The sequence below is a fragment of the Orbicella franksi genome, chromosome 4 (assembly GCF_964199315.1).
Source record: "Orbicella franksi chromosome 4, jaOrbFran1.1, whole genome shotgun sequence".
NCBI lineage: Eukaryota > Metazoa > Cnidaria > Anthozoa > Scleractinia > Merulinidae > Orbicella > Orbicella franksi.
In genome coordinates this window covers 21519973-21541880 of record NC_138148.1, presented here as the reverse complement: position 1 = coordinate 21541880, position 21908 = coordinate 21519973, and the positions used below count along the sequence as shown (strand labels likewise).

General features: G+C 41.0%; 1 protein-coding gene and 1 pseudogene across 1 annotated transcript in view; one reads left to right on the top strand and one right to left on the bottom strand.

Moving 5' to 3' along the window:
- Nucleotides 1–21634, bottom strand: part of LOC145483743 (fermitin family homolog 2-like) — a 34639-nt gene extending 13005 nt beyond the window's left edge. The window contains exons 1-7 of the mRNA XM_081462291.1: nucleotides 20959–21634; nucleotides 19989–20616; nucleotides 16349–16382; nucleotides 12552–12620; nucleotides 11517–11624; nucleotides 6854–6946; nucleotides 5840–5884 (exon numbers count right to left, since the gene is read on the bottom strand). Of these exons, the coding sequence (XP_081318417.1) occupies nucleotides 5840–5884; nucleotides 6854–6946; nucleotides 11517–11624; nucleotides 12552–12620; nucleotides 16349–16382; nucleotides 19989–20616; nucleotides 20959–21115 (1134 nt within the window). The 5' untranslated portion in view covers nucleotides 21116–21634. The remainder of the gene's footprint in view (nucleotides 1–5839; nucleotides 5885–6853; nucleotides 6947–11516; nucleotides 11625–12551; nucleotides 12621–16348; nucleotides 16383–19988; nucleotides 20617–20958) is intronic.
- LOC145483749 (uncharacterized) lies at nucleotides 2687–5833 on the top strand (annotated as a pseudogene).
- Nucleotides 21635–21908: the final 274 nt, after the last annotated feature.

Sequence of the window (21908 nt, the reverse complement as noted above, 5' to 3'; positions counted from 1 at the left end):
ATAGAGTGAACTCAGCTGTAACAGGTGTTACGGGTTACGACCCTTAATGACAGCCCTGATCCATTTCATTTGTAACATATCACAGCATAAACAAGTTTTCAACAGTACTAATGGATCGATATACCATAAACACATATACCCACTGTTCCCAAAAGAGCAAAGATTTCAGTTTTAAGACAATAGCACATTTTCAACTTTGTTAAAAATGTGAAAATTACTTTAAATTTGCTATCATAACTGAATTCCAACAATCTCAGTGGTATTTTCTTGATACCAATACAAGTTCAAAGCCAATGAAAGTTAACAATTTGAAATGTCATAGCCTCTTTAGTAAGTTTCCATACAAAAAATGTGGTTAAATGTAATTTAAGCTAAGTTAAACGCGAAACAATGCTGGTCAGCAGCCTTCCCCTGTTTTGGACATGCGCAGTGGTGTGGGGTCTGCTGGGGGTCGTGTGGTTTTACAGTGTGGCTTTTGAGGTCAACTCATTCTCACGTGCATTTGTGCCGTTTCGACTGTGCTTGGCAATTTAGCTGTCTCGTACCTTGCTCGATTTTCTATGATGGGTTCTTGTGGGACGAATAATAGCTTGCAAACTGCTCCACTTTACCCCACCGCTTCGGCTGGAGGAGAAGCTTCATTGCAAAACGCCACTTATTCGGCTGGTGAGAACGTTTTGGTTCCCTCTTCAAGTCAAGCTTCGCAAGTTGTTCTTCAATCGGCTGGACCGGCAACCGATGGAATTTCGCCTGATTTGGTGGCATTGATTTCGCAGACGGTGCAAGCTGCTCTCGCTGCGGAACAAGCGTCCTTGAGTGCTGCTCCAAGTGCCGTGCCTTTGCCAAGTTCCTCAGCAGTGATTCCTACGACTGCCACGCCGCCATGTTCGGTGGGCGTTCCTGCTTTGCTCCCTTCGCTTGCCAGTTCCGCCGAAAGCTTGTTGGCCTCAGGGACAGGATTCAACGTACAGGCGGTACAAGGTAGGCCAAACCATTCACTAGTTGTGCCATCCTTTGTATCAACATTTGCGCCGCCTTCCATGTCCTCTTTCGTTCCTAGCGCTATCGCCACGAACGTAGGCTCCTCGCAGAGCCGGGCAATTCGCGATGTTGCCTCTTGTCCTGTCGGGCAGCTCGCATCGCTGTTACATCAGCCATTCGTCGTGGGTCCTGGTTTTTCGCCCGTGCCCGCGAAGATCATCGCTCAGATCATTGTGGGCAAGTACATGGACCTGAGCGATTTACTGGCGGCGAACTTGCAACTGCAGCAAAAGGATTCTGAGCCGCAACTTTTATTCGACGGGCGCCTTGTTCTTACCTCACACCCCAAAAGACAGCGTCATAAGATCGAGGACATTGCGGCTTGAATGGAGGCGTTCTCCATCTTCGCCTTGGTTATGGTTACTCGTTTTCCACATCGATGGAAGGATTTGCTGCAGTATCAACTCCTCATCCTGCACACATTTCGTCACTTCTCCGGAAAAGTCTGGCTCACGTATGATCAAGCCTTCCGCGAACATGCGGCAGCCATTCGCCAGACAGATTGGTCGTGTATGAATGTTCAACTGTTTAATTTTCATGCCGCCGGTTCTTCAGTACGTGAGTCTTCTCTGGCCCAATCCACTGAGCACCTCAAGCGCTCGAGCGAGCCTCCAGGATCCTCATCTTCTGTGGTGGTTTGTATTTCGTGGAATAAAGGTCGCTGCACAGCCCCCTTTGCTTCGTGCCGCTATGCACATCGCTGTCGTGTTTGCTCGGGCTCACATCGGGTGACAGCATGCTCTAGCCGTTCCAGCAGGGACAGCCATGACAATCGCAAGCATTGGGAAAGTTCTCCTGGATCGTGCTCTGGTGCCAAAGCTCGCCGTTCTTAAAACCCGCAAATCCCGCTGTTTGTTACAACAACTGGCTCGTGCGTACGATGTGCACCCTTTGAGATGTCTAAACATTGTAACTTTTCTTTGTTGCTTCGTGCGTTTTTCTTTTGTAACATTAGTGACATTGCTTTTTTTCTGTTTCTGTTAGCACAAAACTCTGCGTTAGTTGCTTTGTTTACAGTGAATTGGTTTTTCTGGGATTAGTTTGTGTGATTTTTCGCATGCTTCTATGTTCGAATTTTTACCTCGTTAGTTGGTCGGGTACGTTTAGCAGTGCCACTTGATGCGTGTTTTAGCCTGTGTACCACTCAGTTATCGTTAATAGTAAAACACAATCATTTCTTTTGTTCCAACCTTGTTGCTAGCGTCTCCTTTTGTTTTTTATTTTGCCTTTGTCCTTAGGGGGGCCCTTTTTACATCCAGTGTTGGTGGTTTCTCCCCTGAATGTGGCTCAGTTTGCCTCGGACCTGGTAGGGCACCCAGATCGGCAAGCAGTTTCCTTCGTGTTACAAGGTCTTCAGCACGGGTTTCGCCTGGGATTCAAACCTGCTCGTAGGCTTAAAGCAGCTAAACGGAACAAACCTTCTGCACTCCAGAACCCGCATGTTATTGACGATTATTTGGCCCTCGAGGTTTCCCGTTGCAGGGTGGCGGGCCCCTTTCCCTCTATCCCCATCCCAAACTTACAAGTAAGCAGTCTCGGGGTTAAACCCAAAACAGGCCAGCCTGGCAAGTGGCGGCTTATTATTGATTTATCCTTCCCGGGCGGCTATAGCGTAAACAATGGCATTAGTGCTGATGAATTCTCGATGCATTACATCACACTTGACCAGATTATCCGCATGGTGGCCAAGCACAGGCCCAGGGCCATGATGGTGAAATTCGACGTGGAGGCTGCCTATCGTAACATTGCAGTGCATCCTGAGGATTGGTACCTCTTAGGGATGAAGTGGCGGGGTCAATTCTTTGTTGACCTTGCCCCTCCTTTTGGGATTCGCTCAGCTCCATTTATTTTTAACTCTATAGCCGATATGGTGGAATGGATCATTATTAATAGGTACAATGTGGCCGATCTTATGCATTATCTCGATGACTTTCTCACAGCAGGCCCAGCCCATTCGAACCAGTGCGCCTATAATCTGCAAACTGCCTTGGCCGTTTGTAGGTCGCTTGGCCTTCCCCTTCACCCTGGCAAATGTATGGGCCCGTCGACTTGCTTGACGGTGTTGGGAATTGAACTTGACTCAGTCCAGCAAGTTGCCCGTCTTCCAGCTGAAAAATTGGCCGCACTTAAGAATTTAATTCAGTTGTGGCGAAGCAAGCGGTGGTGTACCAGACGCCAACTCGAATCGCTAATCGGCCACCTCCACCATGCAGTAAAAGTTGAGTGGCCAGGACATACGTTCCTCCGCCGCATGATTGACCTTCTCTGTTGCTTTCGCTCACGCGATCATCCTATCCGTCTAAACGGGGAATTTCACAAGGACATTCAATGGTGGTCGGATTTTCTTACGTCTTGGCATGAGGTCAGCTTTTGGCCTTTCCCAGGCATGTCCGCATCAACAGATGTGGAGGTTACTTCAGATGCAGCTGGCTCCTTGGGATTTGGTGCTCACTTCAAGAATGAGTGGTTCAGTGGGGCATGGGGCATCTCCCAGTCCAATCAATCAATCGCTTATAAAGAGCTGTTTCCAGTTGTGGTTGCTTCGCACGTGTGGGGCCCGCGATGGCACTGATGCCATGTCCTGTTCCACTCTGACAACAAGACTGTGGTGCACATCCTTACGTCCAGGACGTCGAAAATTCCGTGCATTATGCAACTTCTGCGCCATTTACTGTCTGCAGCAGCTCGATGTAGTTTTACCTTTTCTGCTGTTCACTTACCTGGCATTCATAACTCGATTGCTGACGCTCTCTCCCGTTTCCAATGGCAGGAGTTCAGGCGTCTGGCGCCCGAGGCTTTACGGTATCCAACACCAATTCCTCAACAGCTGTGGGATCTTTTGATGTCTACACCCTAGAGGCTCAGTGCAATCATCTCCTGCTGCAGGGGCTGGCATCCTCGACTCGAAATTCATATGCCTCAGGTCAAAGAAAGTTTCTTGAATTTTGCTGTCAACTCGGTAAGATTCATCCGTCAGGTTCCCCTTGCTCGGTTGATGAATGGACGTTGTGCCTTTTCGTGACATTTTTGGCCAAAACGGTGCAGTATTCCACCATCAAGGTGTACCTTTCTGCAGTTCGCTCACTGCACATTGATCAGGACTTTCCAGATCCTCTCATCGATTGCCTAAGGTTGCGGCGGGTACTTCGGGGTGTAAAGCAAACCCAGGGCGATGCTTCTTCTCAATGGCTACCAATCACAGACGATGTCCTGGTCGTTATCTTCAAAGCTCTGAATGTCAATTTGCCGGATCATTGCATGTTTTGGGCAGCCTGCTGCCTAGCTTCTTTTGGCTTTCTTCGTTCTGCGGAGTTCACCGTCCCTAATTTGGCCAGCTATTCGCCATCCATCCATCTTGGTGTAGCTGATACCTCTGTGGACTCTGCCTCATCACCTTCATGCCTTCGCGTTCGGATTAAGGCATCAAAAACAGATCCGTTTAGGAAGGGGTGTTTTGTGCACATAGGCAGAGGCACATATCCACTGTGTGCACTCCAATCCTTGATGTCATATTTGACTATAAGGGGCAATGGACTGGGCCCCTTATTTCTGTTTCAGGACGGTCGCCCGCTATCACGACCGCTTTTGACTGCTTGGTTGTGTTGCATCTTGGCCTCGGCTGGTATCTCTGGCAACTTCTCTAGCCACAGTTTTTGCATTGGAGCAGCAATGGTGGCAGCCCGTAACGGCATCCCCGACCATCAAATTCAGGCGTTGGGACGGTGATCCAGCACTGCCTACTTGTCCTACATTCAGACTCCAGCAGAGATGTCAAAACTCTCGAAGCAACTGACTGCCGGCGCTACACCTTGATTGTAATTTTTCCATTAGACCTTACGTTCCTCCTTTTACTAATTTTGGGAGTGTTTATGGGGCTGGTGTCTTCCTTATAAGGGTGAGTGGCTGCTGCGCTTAGATTGACGCTATATGGGAGGCACCGCACCCTCTTGCTTGGCTGTGGACAAAAAGCCTTGTGTGGCAAGTTCTGGCTCTCCTTCTCATCAGGGGCCACTGCAGGTTTGCTCGTCGTTACAAGGTGTGTATGCTCTTTTATTTCTATTCAAGGGCAGGCCTTGGGTTGGTGCTTGGAAAGTTTTTGGGGGTCTCGCTCCCCCTCCGACCCTGCTCACAGGCCCGTCGCTCCCCAAGCACCCTGCTTGGAGGGCGAGGCCTGGTGGTTGCCGCTCACAGGGTTGTCATGGTTGCCCTACAACTCGGCTCTTGTGCACAGGGTTCTCATGGTTACCCTACGTGCTTGGCTCTTGTGCTCGAGGCTCCACTATCTTTCCAGGCACCTTCCCCAAGCTCATCTATTGTTGATGAGTTTAAATGTGGTTAAATGTAATTTAAGCTAAGTTAAATGCGAAACAATGCTGGTCACCAGCCTTCCCCTGTTTTCGACATGCGCAGTGGTGTGGGGTCTGCTGGGGGTCGTGTGGTTTTACAGTGTGGCTTTTGGGGTCAACTCATTCTCACGTGCATTTGTGCTGTTTCGACTGTGCTTGGCGATTTAGCTCCCTGCCCTCCCTCCCTCTCTGGTAAGTATGAGGTAAGTATCATGGTTCCACTGTTTTTGTAGTGTGATGGTGCCTGGTGGTTGCCGCTCACAGGGTTGTCATGGTTGCCCTACAACTCGGCTCTTGTGCACAGGGTTCTCATGGTTACCCTACACGCTCGGCTCTTGTGCTCGAGGCTCCACTATCTTTCCAGGCACCTTCCCCAAGCTCATCTATTGTTGATGAGTGTAATTATTATCTAACATAACAGAAACTGGCACAAAAGTTTTTCACAGGCCTACCTTTTGTGGTGTTTGAGTGGTAAGCGTTGATCCTTCAAGAGAAGCCTGACAAGAAATGGATGCTTTGGTTAAACTTGGTAAACAACCCTAACCCTGAAACCTATAACGTGTGGGATTGAGTTTGGTTTGGATGTTTTAACCTCAAGATATCTTTAAGTTGAAACCATTGACACAATTGGTTGATCTCGTCAATGACATTTGTTTTCTTCCAGAGCCTAAATATTACCAAGTAGGAAAGTTTTTGAACATAATAGCTTTGAGCAGCAAATATCACCTGCTTTCAAGTTTGGTACTTTCTATTTCAAAATCCAGGTATGTAATAAGTAATTTCATCACGCCTTTTGAATGGTTAGTTCCATGGCTATAAAAAATTTTCCTGCCTCATTCTGCATTCAATGATTTTGAATGAATGTTTCTTGCAGAAAAGCGATATCAAATTGACAACTGCCTTTCTCCTGCTGACCTCTTCCCTTGCAAAATAATTCCATCCCTCAGTCTACCCGAGTCCCTATTTTCTCCCACTGGTATGGGTAAGATAGGTCATCACTTAAGACTGCAGGTTCACCACCTCCTTCCTTTTCCTTTACCAACACCTGTCTTCTCTCACATGGAGAAATTGGCTGAGTGGGAAAGGGTCTACTCCCTTACAAAACTTCAAAAACAAAATCACGAGAAGAATACAAATCACTCTTGCTCATGCATTGCTCATGCTCATTTCCAGACGCCCAATAACTTTTGAAGTGTGGGAGTACACAATGCATGCAAAATGTGATCATACCTTAAAACCAGTGATTTATGCTAAATATGTAAATAATTATATGTATAACTGCATTACAAAGGAACAATTACAACAAATATCCATACCCCATTTACTGACATTTGCAATTCTGAGGGGTAGAGGGGTAGAGGAGTATGCAGTTGAACTTGATTTTCCAGAGTAGTGGGGATGGGAAATTCAGCCTGAGAACCCTTCATAGGGTATGGATGTTTTGCAGAACACTACTACACAAATACCTGTAAATCACTGAGTGCAGCATCTATGTCATCATTGTCATCATCACTACTTTGTTGATTCTGTGGTGATGTTGAGGTTAATTTCACCTGGAACTGATGAGAAATCAAAGCAATTCACTGACATTGTCTTAACAGAAAATCGTTTACACGTGGTCAAAAAATACTGTGAGACATGTTAAGCTATCTTGGGCAAAATTAGGGTGATCCTTGGAAGATGGGCACTTTACTGTTTTGCTACCTTAGAATAACCAACAAGTTAAAATTATACGACTGGTGTTATGTGACTGGAAATCTCTGATCACTAATATAAATTGCTGTGAGAAGGTAAAGCAACAATTTAATCTTACTGAAAACATAATAAAAGGGGCTAGAATCTAGATCTTATCAGTTTTTGTTAAGTACCACAATCTCTTGCATTCCATTACCTTTTTCTACCACAATAACTTTCAGCAAGCAAGAGCAGATTGTTTTCATTTGAGCATATTGCAGTTGACAAATAGCTCATTTTCAAGACATTTGTCTTTATCTTTTAAGCTTGTGTCTACACGTACAAAATGTTTCGGGAAGTGAAACTGGGAAGGAACCTCAAATATGTAGAGTATGAATTGTCTATAAAATTGCTTGTTGAGGAATAAAATCTGTAGAAAAGCAAATAAGACTACACAGAACAAGAATCTTTTTCAATAGTCCTATCTGGGTGGTATCAAAACAGGAAAGTTTGCAAAAGTGACAGACTTCACAGGGTTTTAATAAGACATTTAAGAGCAACATGGTAATGCATTTCAATCCTTTGAATATCAATGAATGTGATCAGTTTTTAGCTCTTATTAACCGAGAAGGAGGTCTGTATGGGAGAATCTTGACCGGGGTCGTGAGTACAGACCGAACGCAGTGAGGTCTGTACACACAACCGAGGTCAAGATTCTCCCACACAGACCGACTTAGCTCGGTTAATAAGATGTTTATTATATGGCAAAGAAGAAAACTTTAATTCATTTAATGTAACTGGTTTGCTGACATTTTGCTTGCAAACAGAGATGAGCTTAACTTAAACCTGCCGATATTTGCTTGTCCTCTTTACTTTTTTTTTGTCATCAGGCTTTTTGGCACTTCCATAAATGATTGAAAAGAAACTAAAAGAAAACGGTGAACATTCTCGTATTTGAGTTTGCTACTTTTTCAATGCAAAATGAAACCGGTCTAGATGCCGGTCTAGATGGGAAAATCTAGACCGTGGTCAATATCGATTTCAGCCTATCAAATTCGGGAATTCGGTAGTTCCCAGTCCTTGTGAGACACAGCCACATAATAAGTGGTGTTATCAAATGGAGATCCTCTAAAGTGAAGTAACAATTAACTCTTAATAATTATCTTCTCGCCTTGCAACACCTTACTTTGCACACCCAAATTAAGAGAAAGGAAAAGAAAAGGTAAAAGTGATATCAAAACGCTTTTAAGCCAACTCGTGATATTTGAAAAGGTCATGTTATCACAAGGGTGGTCAAAAAGATTTTAAGGACTTTAAATTTGTTCTAAAATCTCTGCCATTGCGAAGGGAATTACTTGATCAGGCTAAAATTGTCATGTAGGCTCTGGCCGGAAAGCCTGCAGGGGCAATAATCTTTGAATTTATTTAGGTGGAACACTTAAGCTGTTTTGATCATTACAACTGCAATGAGTTCTAATAAAAAGCTGACTGTGTTATGTACACAGTACTTTACAGATAAATAACTATAATTGACTTAATTTCTTTCAAGTGAGCCCAAATCCATATTTATTCTATGTCTCCTTTCCTTTAGAATTACCCTATCAAGTCAAGGGTTATTCTGATATCGATGTTTCTGTCCTTAGGACTTGAGTTATACAAACATCTTTATGAAGACACGACTGATCATCGCAGTTATATACTTGTAACAAGTAGTTGTGTAACAAGCCTGAAAAAAAAATTGAGACCTAAACGGGATTCAAACCCATGACCTCTGTGATACCAGTGCAGTTCTCTACCAACTGAGTTATCAAGCCAACTGGGAGCTGATCATGTTGTGAGTTTGTAACATACCTGTAGATGGTGTAGAATGCAAGTGAATATATCAAAGATCATATATTTGAACTGCGGAGAAAGATATGAAGACATGACTGATCATCGCAGTTCTATACACAACTAAAAGCAGTTGTGAAATTTAATTTTACAACTACTAAAGTTGGCTTTAATTTCACAACTACTGCTTAAGTTGTGTATATAACTGCGATGATCAGTCATGTCTTCATATCTTTCTCCACAGTTCAAATAATTATATGATATTTCATACATTTACTTGCACAAACATCTTTGTTCCCTCATTGCACTAAAAGGACACATTGAATCAGGGATAGAAATTACTCACACAAGAGCAGGCCCCAAACTGACCAAAATGATGAATTATTAAGGTTTTAGAACAAACCATGTGCTTTGTAGTCAGATGACTTTTATGAGCACGAGTACGCACCAAGCAATCTCCGGACCTCAGTGGAGAGTGAGAATGAAAAACCCATCCAGCATCCAAAATATCCATGCTGGATAACATGGCCAGCAAAACAAGTCATTTGGTGGGCATACTGAGTGATTTCCAGCAGAAAATAACAACCATTTGAATTTGCAGTAGCTCCCTTTGCAAATCATTTAAGCCTGCTGTAATCATCAATCAATCAGTGGTTTCAACCAAACTGTGATGAACTAATAGCTGTATTCCCTTACAATTAATCCATTATTACAGGGTGGTGCAGCAGTAAGGATTCAGTCAGGAAATCGGAAGTCAGATAGCAGGGTGTCCCACGATGGAGTCACTGAGATGTTGATTGTGATCAACATCTCAAAGTGACTCCATTGTGAGACAAATTAGTAAAATTCTCCTGTCGCAACTCTAATCTTAGTTGGAAAAAACATGTTCATTACACTGTTAAAGAAATTCAGGAGAAGTATTGGAATTAAAGAGATGAAGATCATCAGCATTATACACTGCACAACTAGTTGTCAAGTTAATTAAAGGCTGAAAAACATTCAGGCTTGAACGAGATTCAAAGCAATGACCTGTGATACCAGTGCAGTGCTCTACTAACTGAGCCATCAAGCTAACTGGGAGCTGGTCACGTTGTGAGTTCGTAATATACCCGTCGATGGTGAAGAATATAAGTAAATATACACTGCATGTAAGATCATACATTAAAACTGCCGAGAAGGATGTGAAGACATGAAGGATCATCCCAAGTATACATTTTTTGGCATGCTTATGTCATTATTTTGATGTAATGTATTAAACATGAAAGATCGTGTTTGACCACATTTCCAAACACTAAGAAGAAAATTGAAAATACGACACATAGCGGAGTATTTTTGATGAACTTCGAGGTGTTTGGAAATATGCTCCAACACTGTCTGGAGTGTTTGACATATCTTCTCAATCGAAACCAAAACTAAGGAGAAAATGGAGAAATAAAATCGTACAAATCTATGCTACCGTATTTTCCCGTGTATAAGTCGACCTTTCAAGACCTAAAAATCAGTCCAAAAATTCGCCCTCGACTTAAACATGGGTCAAAACTTGAGACCCAAGCACCAGTCAAATAATTAGCATAATAATTGTCTTTCAATGTTAACAAACATGTGATAAGCGGCAGCACAGTTTACAACGTATGTTCGCTTAGCGATCTGTCTCTCTATATCAGAGCTACCAAGTTAAAATGTATCAAAATTTATCCGTTAAATTTTAACCTGAATCTTGTAGACACTCACTGGCTCAATTTTGTCATAAAGAACCAATATTTATCCTGTAAATAAAGCTGTAGTAAAGCCGCTTGGAGAAAACATCTTTTGCGATTCGAACTTCTCTGCTTGGTAACCTGGCAGGATATGAGTGCCAGTACTTCTGTACCAGTACTTAACCGATTTCAAGGCTTGACTACCAAGTTCCCAACACATGCTTTGCACTTTGTTTATGGCGCCGTTCTGAAAGTCGTGAGCTTCTTTGGTGTTTTGCCTGTCTTATAAAGCCACTTTTAATCTCTTTGCACGTAAAAAGGTTTGTTTGAAATCCTTATGTTTGATTTTGTGACCATTTTACAAAAATTATCGTCGAAAAGCCCGCATGCACACATGTTGCTAAACTGGGTAAAACGCTCACATATGTGCCATAATAAGCTTTAAAACTGCGCATTGAAACTTGCTGTGATTTGTTTACATATCTGTGGTAGCTGAAAGATAATTTTAAGAAATACAAGATGAGATTTCAAGAAATTCTTACCTGGAAATCAAGAAAATCTTGTTTTTGGCCTCAAAAATTGGGGGTCGACTTATACACGGGATCGACTAATACGCGGGTAAATATGGTAATTAAGATCAGGCACCCAAGCACTGTCAGGGTTATGATTCCTTTGTTTAAACTTGATGAATTATTAATGACTTTGATAAGGCCACATCAAGCATATGAAAGGCCAAAGGACAACTTGTCAACTTACTAGAAAAAACGCAACATGGGAAACTATAACCTTTGTGTATATTTCATCAATCAGGTTAATGGTTAGATAAGTTTACAAAAATTCAAAAAGACTCAAAAGGATTTTTTTGGCGTAAAAATCACATTGCTCTTTATGATAACCATTGGGAAGAACTACATCATAGTGGCCTGACCTGTATGGCAGCAAATGTCATCATCTCCTCCTCTGTGCACTCTACCTCCTCTGTTAAGATTGACCACTTGGCTTGTTCATACAGCTGATTAATTCGCACCTCATCCACCTAATTAGTTCAGTTGGTGGTAGAAACACAGTAGAGAGCTTAAGCACTGACGTTTTTGAGCCACGGACGTCAACCGGAACTTTATCTTCTTACTTTTAGCACGTTTTCATGTCCGACCACTGAGTTACAAAGCTCTCATTTTAGCATTTACAACTTGACATTTTCAATGAAAAGGGAGTAATACATGTCAAAGAGGAGAAATTTCGACTTCTGGTTGAAGTCTGTGGCTCAAAAACGTCTGTGCTTAAGCTCTCTAATATCAAAATTAGTTTAAGTGCCAGTGGAACCTGACTAAATTAACAGGGTTCATACTCCTTTTTTGACTTAATATTCAAGGACATTTCAAGGACATTTCAGGAAACAATTTCAATTGTTCAACTGGACTGCATTCACTAAAAAATACCATTAGAATGTAGTTCTAAATTCTCAGGTTTAAGGTCTCACATAAAAGTGATGTAGTACGTCCGGTTTAAACTGTGGATACCTAAACCCATATACCACATTAAAGCTTATCAAGCTGGCTATCCAACTGTACCAAGAATTTTGAAAAAAAAAATTGACTTGTCAAATTTTTAAGGACCACAAAATGTGAGCGCACAAATCACCTTTTGAAAGCTACAAGTCAAAGCAAATTTTGTATCTCACCAATTTAATTTTTTTCCTCGGTGACAGGACCTGAAGTGCTAAAAAGAAGTGTCTGCATTTTGTCATATTCAATTGCAGTAAAAAGTTACAGAACATTTTCAAAATAGGTCTTAAGTGCCTATGAAATGAAATTTTTGCCCACTTTCTTATCCTAAAATATTCAAGTCTATGTTCCACTGATTCGTAATTTTCGAGTTTGGGCTTCCTTCTGTGGTGGGGGTAGAGATATTTTCTGGAACCACAAAGTTACAATGACAAGGATAAGCAACAAGTTTCACTTACTTTTGGATTTAGATCAAAGAATGCATAGTACTTATATCTCAAAAGAAGAGTGGAGAATTCTGCAACATCCTGCAAAAAACAAAACTTACTGTAACTGCCAGATTTCTTCCCAATAGGACTGGAAGCCAACAGTTTGCCTGTTCCGAGGGCACTAGTCTTTAAGGGAGTGGGGTTCAGGGTACTTGGTGCATGATCCCAAGAAAAGTTTTGGAATGAAGCTCTCAGAAATATTGTTTCCAGCATTCCAGAGACCAGCAAATGCATGGACGCCTAGTGGGGTTGGGGGGGGGGGGGGTTGGCAACAAAATGATTTCCAACTGAACTGAACATGGGATTGAAAAATCTTTATTCTAAAAAAAGATGTAAGGCATTCGGTGAGAAACTTAATGTTTATCATGTTGTACCCGGTACCTGGATACCTTAAAACATTATTACATGGCACCAAAGTACAGGACATAACATGGTAAACATCTGGACGTAACGTCTGACGTCCAGCCTCAAACAAAAACCAAGAAAAATAAAGCTACCTAAGTACAATCCACATACTCAGCTAACAACAAGCTTTCAGAACCATTTTCAGGACACCTTTCTCAAGAGATGAAAAATGCTAAATGTCACAATATTTGGATATATTGACAGCTAGTTGGGAGAAAATATATTCTCATATTGGGCTCCGTCACTATGTGACTCTGGTGAGAATATATTTTGTCCCAATGAACCACCAATATAATGCGGTAATGCCATCTCAAAATTACATTTAGGTTATTGCAAACAAGTCAGGCGAGCGAAAACATGAGCCTCACGAGACGGCAGTATATAGAGCCGCGTGTAGTTTGAAGGACTTTTTGAAGGCTATGCAGAAAAAATCTCAGATTTTCTCAGCTCGAATTTCGCACAAGCGATTTCCAGTGTGTCAGTGAGATTTTTTGGCCATATTAGGATGTAGTCGGATGTTGTTGGCATTTGGGACGAGCCAATCAAACACTAATTTCCTTTGGAACATCACAAGGCTTCAAAGCATAGAAGTTTCTGAAAATCGTTCTTTTTCACAGTCAGTTGTTCGGCTCTTCAGTTGGGAGTGAATTTATCATTTATTTTGGTCTGTTTGCCTGAAATTTTGTTCCTTTAAAGGTGTATGAAACTTGGATTTCTTAAGTTTGAATCGCATAATTGATAAGTTCATCAAGACATAGAAATTGAATTAGGAACACTGCTCTTAATTGGTTTCATTCGTACCTTCACTCACGCGAACAGTTTGTTTCTGTTAATGGAATTGAATCGTCGAAGAAGAATTTACCCTACGGGGTACCACAGGGTTCTGTACTGGGACCCTTGTTGTATTCCCTTTATACAAGTCCGCTGGGTGACATAGCCAGAAAGCATAGCATACCGTTTCATCTCTATGCAGATGACACACAGTTGTACTTGTCGTTTATGTCCAACTGTCCTAATCATCTATCAAGCTCAAAGATGGCCGTAGAATTATGTGTTAAGGACATTGGGGACTGGATGCTGCGCAACAAACTTAAGTTAAATTGGGATAAGACTGAACTTTTGGTTATTAGTTCTAAATATCGTCCACGACCACCCCTCGACTATATACGAGTTGGTGATGAAGTAATCAAGTCTAGTAAACAGGCCAGGAATTTAGGAGTTGCATTCGATCAATGTTTGGATTTCAAAGAACACGTTAAAATAACCTGCAAGAGCACATTTTTCCGCATTCGTAGTATAGCTAAAATTAGGCGATACCTATCCCAGAGTACTACTGAGACTATTGTTCACGCTTACATAACATCGCGTTTGGACTATTGTAACGCCCTACTGTATGGTCTCCCAAAGTATCTGATTAATAGACTTCAGCTTGTACAGAACTCTGCAGCTCGCCTTGTTACCTTGACTAGAAGGCAGGAACACATCACACCAATACTAAGGAGCTTACATTGGTTGCCAGTTCATTTTAGGATTATTTTCAAAATATTGTTGTTAACTTACAAAGCTCTGAATGGACTGGCCCCTGATTACATTAGAGACCTACTGCAATTTAACATTTCTGGTCGGACACTAAGATCTTCAAACAACAGGTTGCTTCATGAGCCTAGAGCAAATCTTAAAACGTATGGTGAAAGGGCTTTTTCCGTGGCGGCACCAAGGCTCTGGAATAAACTACCCCTCCAGATCAGACTCTCATCATCAGAGGCAGTTTTTAAGGCTAATCTTAAGACTTATCTTTTTAAGCGTGCATTTGATTTGTAGTTTTTACTTTTTATTTCTAGCCTAATTGTATTATATAGCGTATTTTATCCTTAGGATTTTAACTTTTAGGATTTAGGATTTTAGGTTTTTAAAGAATTAGGATTTTAATTTTAAAGTATTGTAAAGCGCCATGGACAATTAGTGGAAAACGGCGCTATATAAATGTATATTTATTTATTTTTTTTAAGACCCGAGTTGTTTTCTGGAATCAACTAGAGTGTGTGAAAGCGTTCTTTCATTGTCACTTGCAACCAATGTGTTGACAGAGCCAAAGAAGCTCAAATCAAACCAATGAGTGCACTTTGCAAGTACAGTTCTGAAATAGAAATAAACTTCAAACCAAACAAATATTAGTCACATTGTGTAGATAGATATCCGGCAGCTGGGAAGTGTTTTCAAAATACTAGATGCCCCGCAGTCTGAAATTATCTTAGACATTCCACGGCATAACTCATTTAATTCTTCTTAGACAACAGATCTTTGCTTAGCAATGTCAAAGGATTCCAAACATTATTTTGGCTTTGTAGTTGAGGAAATTTGAGCTTGGGCATACTATAAAATCTGGATGATTCAGCCTGCGAACAGGCTCCCTGCAAGGATGGAAAAAAAAATTAGGCGAGCAAAGCGAGCAGACGAGTGCGAAAATGAAGAATTTGGAGAGTGAAGTGGTCAGAGTAGGACGGGGGAGCCTGTAGACTTTGTTTTTGATGTGCCCATCCACCCTCGGTGATTAGCCTGTAACGAATTATTGGTCAATGAGGTAATTAGACCTATCAAGAAGTTACATTTTCTGTACTCCTAAACAGTTCTAATCGCCTGAGCCAGCGTCATAATATTGAATGCACGTCTGCAACATGTTCAGGGAATATTTCAAACTTGTCCCTCCAGAGCCGATACTTAGAGAGCTTAAAACATTTTATGCAACACTGAAAGAAATTACAAGCACATGGCAAATGATAGGTGTCAAACTCTACAAAGCAACATGCAAATAACAGCGGAAAGTCCAGAAACCATACCATTGACCTCTAAAAGAAAACTTGCAATAGCATAGCCAAATGGTTCCACTCTACTTAAAATTCCTCCTCATAACACAGCATAAAGTACCCTTCAGAATCACGTATAAAATAGTGAAAAATTGAGAGCCCGAAAATTAAAAGAGAACGGCAAATGCACAAATGTCACGAACCATAGGAGTTGTTATATATGTGTTTAAAGTAAAAAGATGAAGCACATCTCTTCTTTTATAAGTTTCAGCTCAGGCAACTATATCTTAGTATGTCTTAAGCAGAAACTGGAAGCAAAACTGTTGCTTGTAACACATTTATTGTTATCATTAGTTAAGTTTTGAAGAATGGGTAGTGAGATGCTAAGCACTACTGGATTCAGATAACTACACTCTCCTTTTGGTTTCACCAATCCAGAAATGGATCACAGAGTGGTCTTTCTCAAGAGCATCTATTCTAAAATAACACAAGAACATTTTGAAATACATAGGACAAGGACAGCAAATTACTTTCGAGCGCTTTGTACATAAAACATACCTGAGCCATAAGAGACTTTGAAGAGTCCAGCCATCTGATAAGGACAATGAAAATGGATCACAATTAACATGACCATATGGCTACTACTTTCACATATCATGTGAGTTTTTCATGAAGACTCCTATGTTTTGTCTTTGTGTTACTTGTTCACTGGGCTGAAAAGTACCATGAGGGTATGGGAGTAGAACAGTTTGGAATGCTGAAGGCAAGAAGGGGGGGGGGGGGGTTGTGGAGTTCTGGAGTATTTTGTAATTTCTGAAGCCAAAGGAGGTGGTTTAAATGGAGATGCAGCCTATGGTGGGTAAAGATCAATACATTACAGCTATACATCCTACAAGTCAACTGGTTCTTATTGTTATCCCTTTTCCTCAAGCCCTGAAACTACTTAAACAAACACTTGTTTTCAGATGTTGTTAAATTAAATTTCTAAATCTCCCTTTGTGGACATGCTCCAGCTATTGCACACTTATGCTGTGCATTAGCTTGGCCAATCAGATTGCAGCATTTACATTAGTGTACTAGTAGAATTCTACTGATAACTAATAATTAGACTACAAGCCCACGTTTTCTATGAGCAAAAAGCCGATTAGTCAATGAGGGGTAGCTCAAAGAAAACAAAGGTAAGTGGTCTAATTGTTTTAGTAGGCACTCTAAAGGATAACAGCTGGCACAAAAACTACAATTTTGTGCATTTTTAAGCCTAAACTTAAGAATAATATCCAGTTTCAAGAGCAGTGCTTGTGTGATCTTTGTCTCAGGGGTTAGGGTTACAGAATAGAAAACCATAAGAGAACCAATCAGATTCACGGATTTCCAATGGAGCATAGCTACATGGCTACTAATTAAGAAACAGAAAACATGTACCACGTTTCTATCGAGGTGTAGAAACACGAGTGGAAGATTGGAAGAACTATTAGAGTGCAGTGGCTGTCGGTCGTCTATGAAATGGCGCTTGTTTTTCGTTTTGGAGGAACATTTAGATGCAAATGGATAATTAAATTCCTGAGAAGACTAAAAGAAGGTCATTTACGATTTTTTGATTTTAAAAACTTGAAATTATTGAGAAAGCCAGTGCGAGTGCATAAGCAATGGCCGTCGATAAAACCCGGAACATGGAACATTCCGGAACATCCCGGAACATTCCGGAACATCCCGGAACATCGAATAATTATCATAATTACACGAAAAATACATAAAATAAAATTTTAAAAAATTAAATCAAACAAAAATAAACTGGTATCAGCTTGGAAAATAGAAACAAAACAAAAACATAAAAATAGGAAAAAAGAAAGAAAAATGAAAGTGACTGCAATGAGTGAAGGCTAGCAACTAAGAAGAGTAATCCATTCCTTCCAGTCGTTCACCGTCAGTTTAATCACGTGACTGTCCTTTATTCCCAGATTTCATTCTTCACAGAAAACTAAGGTGGTGGCGTTCGAACTCCTTAATCAGACCTAAAAGTATAGGTACACAACTGTGATTTCTTTATTAAATTCATTACATCAATACAAAGATATGCGTATACACGATTTTGGCATTGAGTTTCTTGTCTAAACTAGTTCAGACCGCTCGACCTCTGATGACAGTGTAAACAAATACAAACACAAAATTTAAAAACATTTGGCGACACGCACGCTGTCTTGCAGGGTCGCTGGTCAAAACTTTATTGTCTCTAGAAATATTTGTTACAAGTGTTGGCGATCTGAAAGTGAATTCCAAGTGTCGCCAACAGTTCAAATGCATCTCCTGGAAAATGTTTGTCCAGTACAAGTTAATACTTAATTAATTAAAAATACTTTCACCGCAGGCTATAATCTATTCATCGCTAGTTCAACTTAACGTGCAGATCGTTATCTGACATTTGATCAAACTTAGTTTTCTATCGAGCCATTCGAACACCACCAAAGTAAACCAGACATGCGAAAACTGCGCATGAACGCGCTGTTCTATAAATCTTTGATTACCACTAGTTTATTAATGATAACCTGCTTGTTACTCGGGCTTCCGGAAAGGCCGAGTCTGCACTTAGTGGGTCATAGTGCCAGGCATTCCTAGCGGAGTGGTGCAAAAACTGGGGAAGATAAATAGCAACATGAAGATGGAATAAGGACAAAACTATGAATACTGACTTAACAAGCAACTGCATGATGCTCAGACAAACACCTCAAATGTTGAAGAAATCAGGGATCAAAAAAGGAGACGCAATGAATTACCTGGCATTCATCGTCAGAATCTTCCATGTTTGTGTTGAAAAACAGAGTGCTGAAAAGCGACGTGATGCAATTGGCGAGAAAGAAGAGGAGCCTGCACTCACTGTGGTCAGTTGAATGAATACCCAATGTTCCCTACCCCTCTGCTACCGACTCCCCTATCCCCAATAATATTTGTTCATATTTCAAGCTGATACCAGTTTATTTTTATTTTAGTTTTAAAAGTTTAATGTTACATATTTTTTGCATAATTATGATAATTATTCGATGTTCCGGGATGTTCCGGGTTTTATCGACGGCCATAAGCAACTGTGTGCAAATTTCCAACGACAATTTAATAATATGCGGAAAAATAATTGGAAACCATGATTTGCGTTTAGAATTCAGTTAGAATTCTACTAAAACAATTAGATTATTCACTCTTGATTTCTACGAGACTATCACCTCATTGAAATCTTGAGCTCAGAATCTTATTGTTAAATATGTTACCCATCATGCTTTGGTCTAAAGCGCTTCTCCCATGATTTCTTGTAAATGGTTGTTCACACATGTGAGTCGGCCATATCGTCTCACCCACTAAACTTACACAACAATGTGGATGGCTGTCGACTTATTACAAATAGAAACACAGAGAACATGTTTTCTATTTCTCTTAGAAAATTCCACAATGAAAAAAAGAAAACAGCTTGTCTACTTTGATCATCAAAATGCAAATTTTCTATGCTCATGCCATCATTAGGTCAACAGCTTGCGCTAGTTCTGTGTTTTTATTGAGTTTTAGTATAAATCTACCAGTATTCTATCATGAATGCCATTCACTGATTGGCTAGGCTACTCCATGTATCTATTCTGTTGTAGGTAGTGAGTGGCAAACTTGTGTGCGCTTGCTAATAAAATTACGGCCACTTCTTTGCATTTTTGAAGTGTCTGTGAGGAGATTTAGAAAAAACTTTTGAAGGACTAGTAGATTTATACTAAAACAATTAGATTATTTGCTCTTGATTTCTATGCGTGATAGTTGACAAGGGTGTAGCCCAAGTCAACGTATCACGCAATAGAAATCTCGAGCTCATAATTTAACTGTTAAATAGAAACAGGATTTTAAACCAATTAGCATGCGTAGTTTCTTTTGGCTATTTTCTAATGACTGTTAATCTACGGTTTGGTCTGTTTTGGTAGAGTATTGTTTGTTCCGTCTTGTCATTTAGTACAATTTACTGTTATACCATGAAGTCTTTTTTTAGGATTTTTGCCCATGAGTTGGGGCCTTACTTTTGCAGGTATGGCGGTTGTCGGAATTTTGCAGGACTTCTCTTAATACTGCAAATACTGTAATACTAACATTAAATAAAAATTTTCGAGTAAGGGTAGTTGGCGATCCGGGATACGCATATCTAAGGGACAATAGTAACAAAACCGTGTTTACGTACCCTTTATTGACAACAGCTTTTTCTTGAAGAGTTTTGGGCTTAAATAGAGATGCAATAGCTTCTTGTGAAGGAGAGACCGGACTGCTAGCTAATGAAGTTGTTTCGATCGTTCCATAGGGCCCATCTGAATAACCGGGCGATAATCCAGGTGACGGAGTGCACACACTGCCGTTCGGCGAAGCGTAGCCATGCCTGGGCAACGAATTATAATTGGGTGTTAAACTATCCTTACTTCCTCTCGTTTTGTCGTCACTGTTCGCAGATAAGTTGTCATCTGAACTAAGGGAAGACTGTGAATGCCTTTTCTTTAATTTTCCGCGAAAACTCCTCCGACCTTCTTTTTTCAGCCCATCGAACGGTTTCAGCAGAGAGAGTTCTTCGGGATGTCTGATTCCTAATTCGGCACACAGCTCTTGAACGGCATGAAAAACTGGCTTAGAAAAGTCCAGTGAAACTTCAACAAATTGTAAGTCTGGCAACTGAACGCGAACTTTTTTATGAGTTGGAGTGAACTGAAGTATGGCATCACCTTGAACCCCGATAGTGTCTAAAGTTAAGCGAGGTTTTAGAAGCCACAGTCGTTTCTGAGGCCACCATAATCCATGATCAGACCAGTCAGCCGCTATATCTGCAGAGTAAATACGACATATAACCTACACTATTTACTAAAGTGAAGGGCAAAATACATGATGAAAACGTTCCGTGCGCCCAAAAAGCCGTAATTTGATCATACAAATTTGTTGGCTGCTCATTTGCTTTCAAATTCCAATACATAACAAGAGTAAATACCTGAAATGTCACCGTGAATAACATCTCAACATAGAAATATAGAACGTCACGGGAAAACGTTTTTCCCCTCATTCTCACCAGAAGTATAAGCTTGGTTTTAAAGCACGACATCAGCACCACACCCGTTTAAAACGCCGTGGTATTGAATCACAGACGCGCCGTTATCATTGTAAACACTTACCGAGTCCTTCGACAAGGTCCAGCATCAGTTTTCCAACGTGGGTCTCTCCATTTACTTCTACCGACTTCTCGGTACTCAAATTCGTTATAAACACAGATAAGTTCCATTTTGACTTCTTTCCAGTGTTACTCATGACTGAATTTTTTTCTTGTTGCATACACGACGAAAATTCAGCAGTAACCTTGTTGCTTCACGAACACAGAGCAGATCGAGTTGACAAAATTCAGTTCAGTGCTCACAAACCAAACTAAGGGCTGTGGATTGCTTCCGGTTGAAGAAGAATCCTTTATACCATTTTCCTGTGTCAACCCCAAAAACACAATATTGAACAGAGAAACAGAGATTCACAAAACTATCCACACGAAGCTCAGATCAGAGAACTGACGAAAAGTTCGTGACCTTCGATTTCAGCATTGCCTTGTAAAAGACACGTGACCTTACGAAAACCATTGGGAACAACTTCGGGAATATTCGGAAATCGTCCGCTGAGATAATCGTCAATTTTATTTCAGCCATGCCAGTCTTGCAGCCACGCCAAACATTCTGGCAATACCAAACTCCACATACTGTTCACATTACCGGATGCGACGCCCTAATATTTAACGAACGCGTTTCTTGCCAGCTTGCCCATGTTACTAAAATCCTAATATTCAGAATAACGTAGAACTGCATCAGCACACACACACACACACACACACACACACACACACACACACACACACACAAAACGGCACTAGTCAATAAATATCGGTAATATTCTGGCAAATTATTTGGATTTTTAACCTGTAACAAAAAATAAAAAACAGTAACTTTGATCAAATGGTGAGCCCATAGCAGCGAGCTACTAGGGGGTCTGGGCCGTGGGTCACAGCATTCCTGACACTTCAAAAACGTTTGTGAAGGCATGATATAAAATCTGGAGTTTCCCTTTTATTTACCTCTTCCAGGCG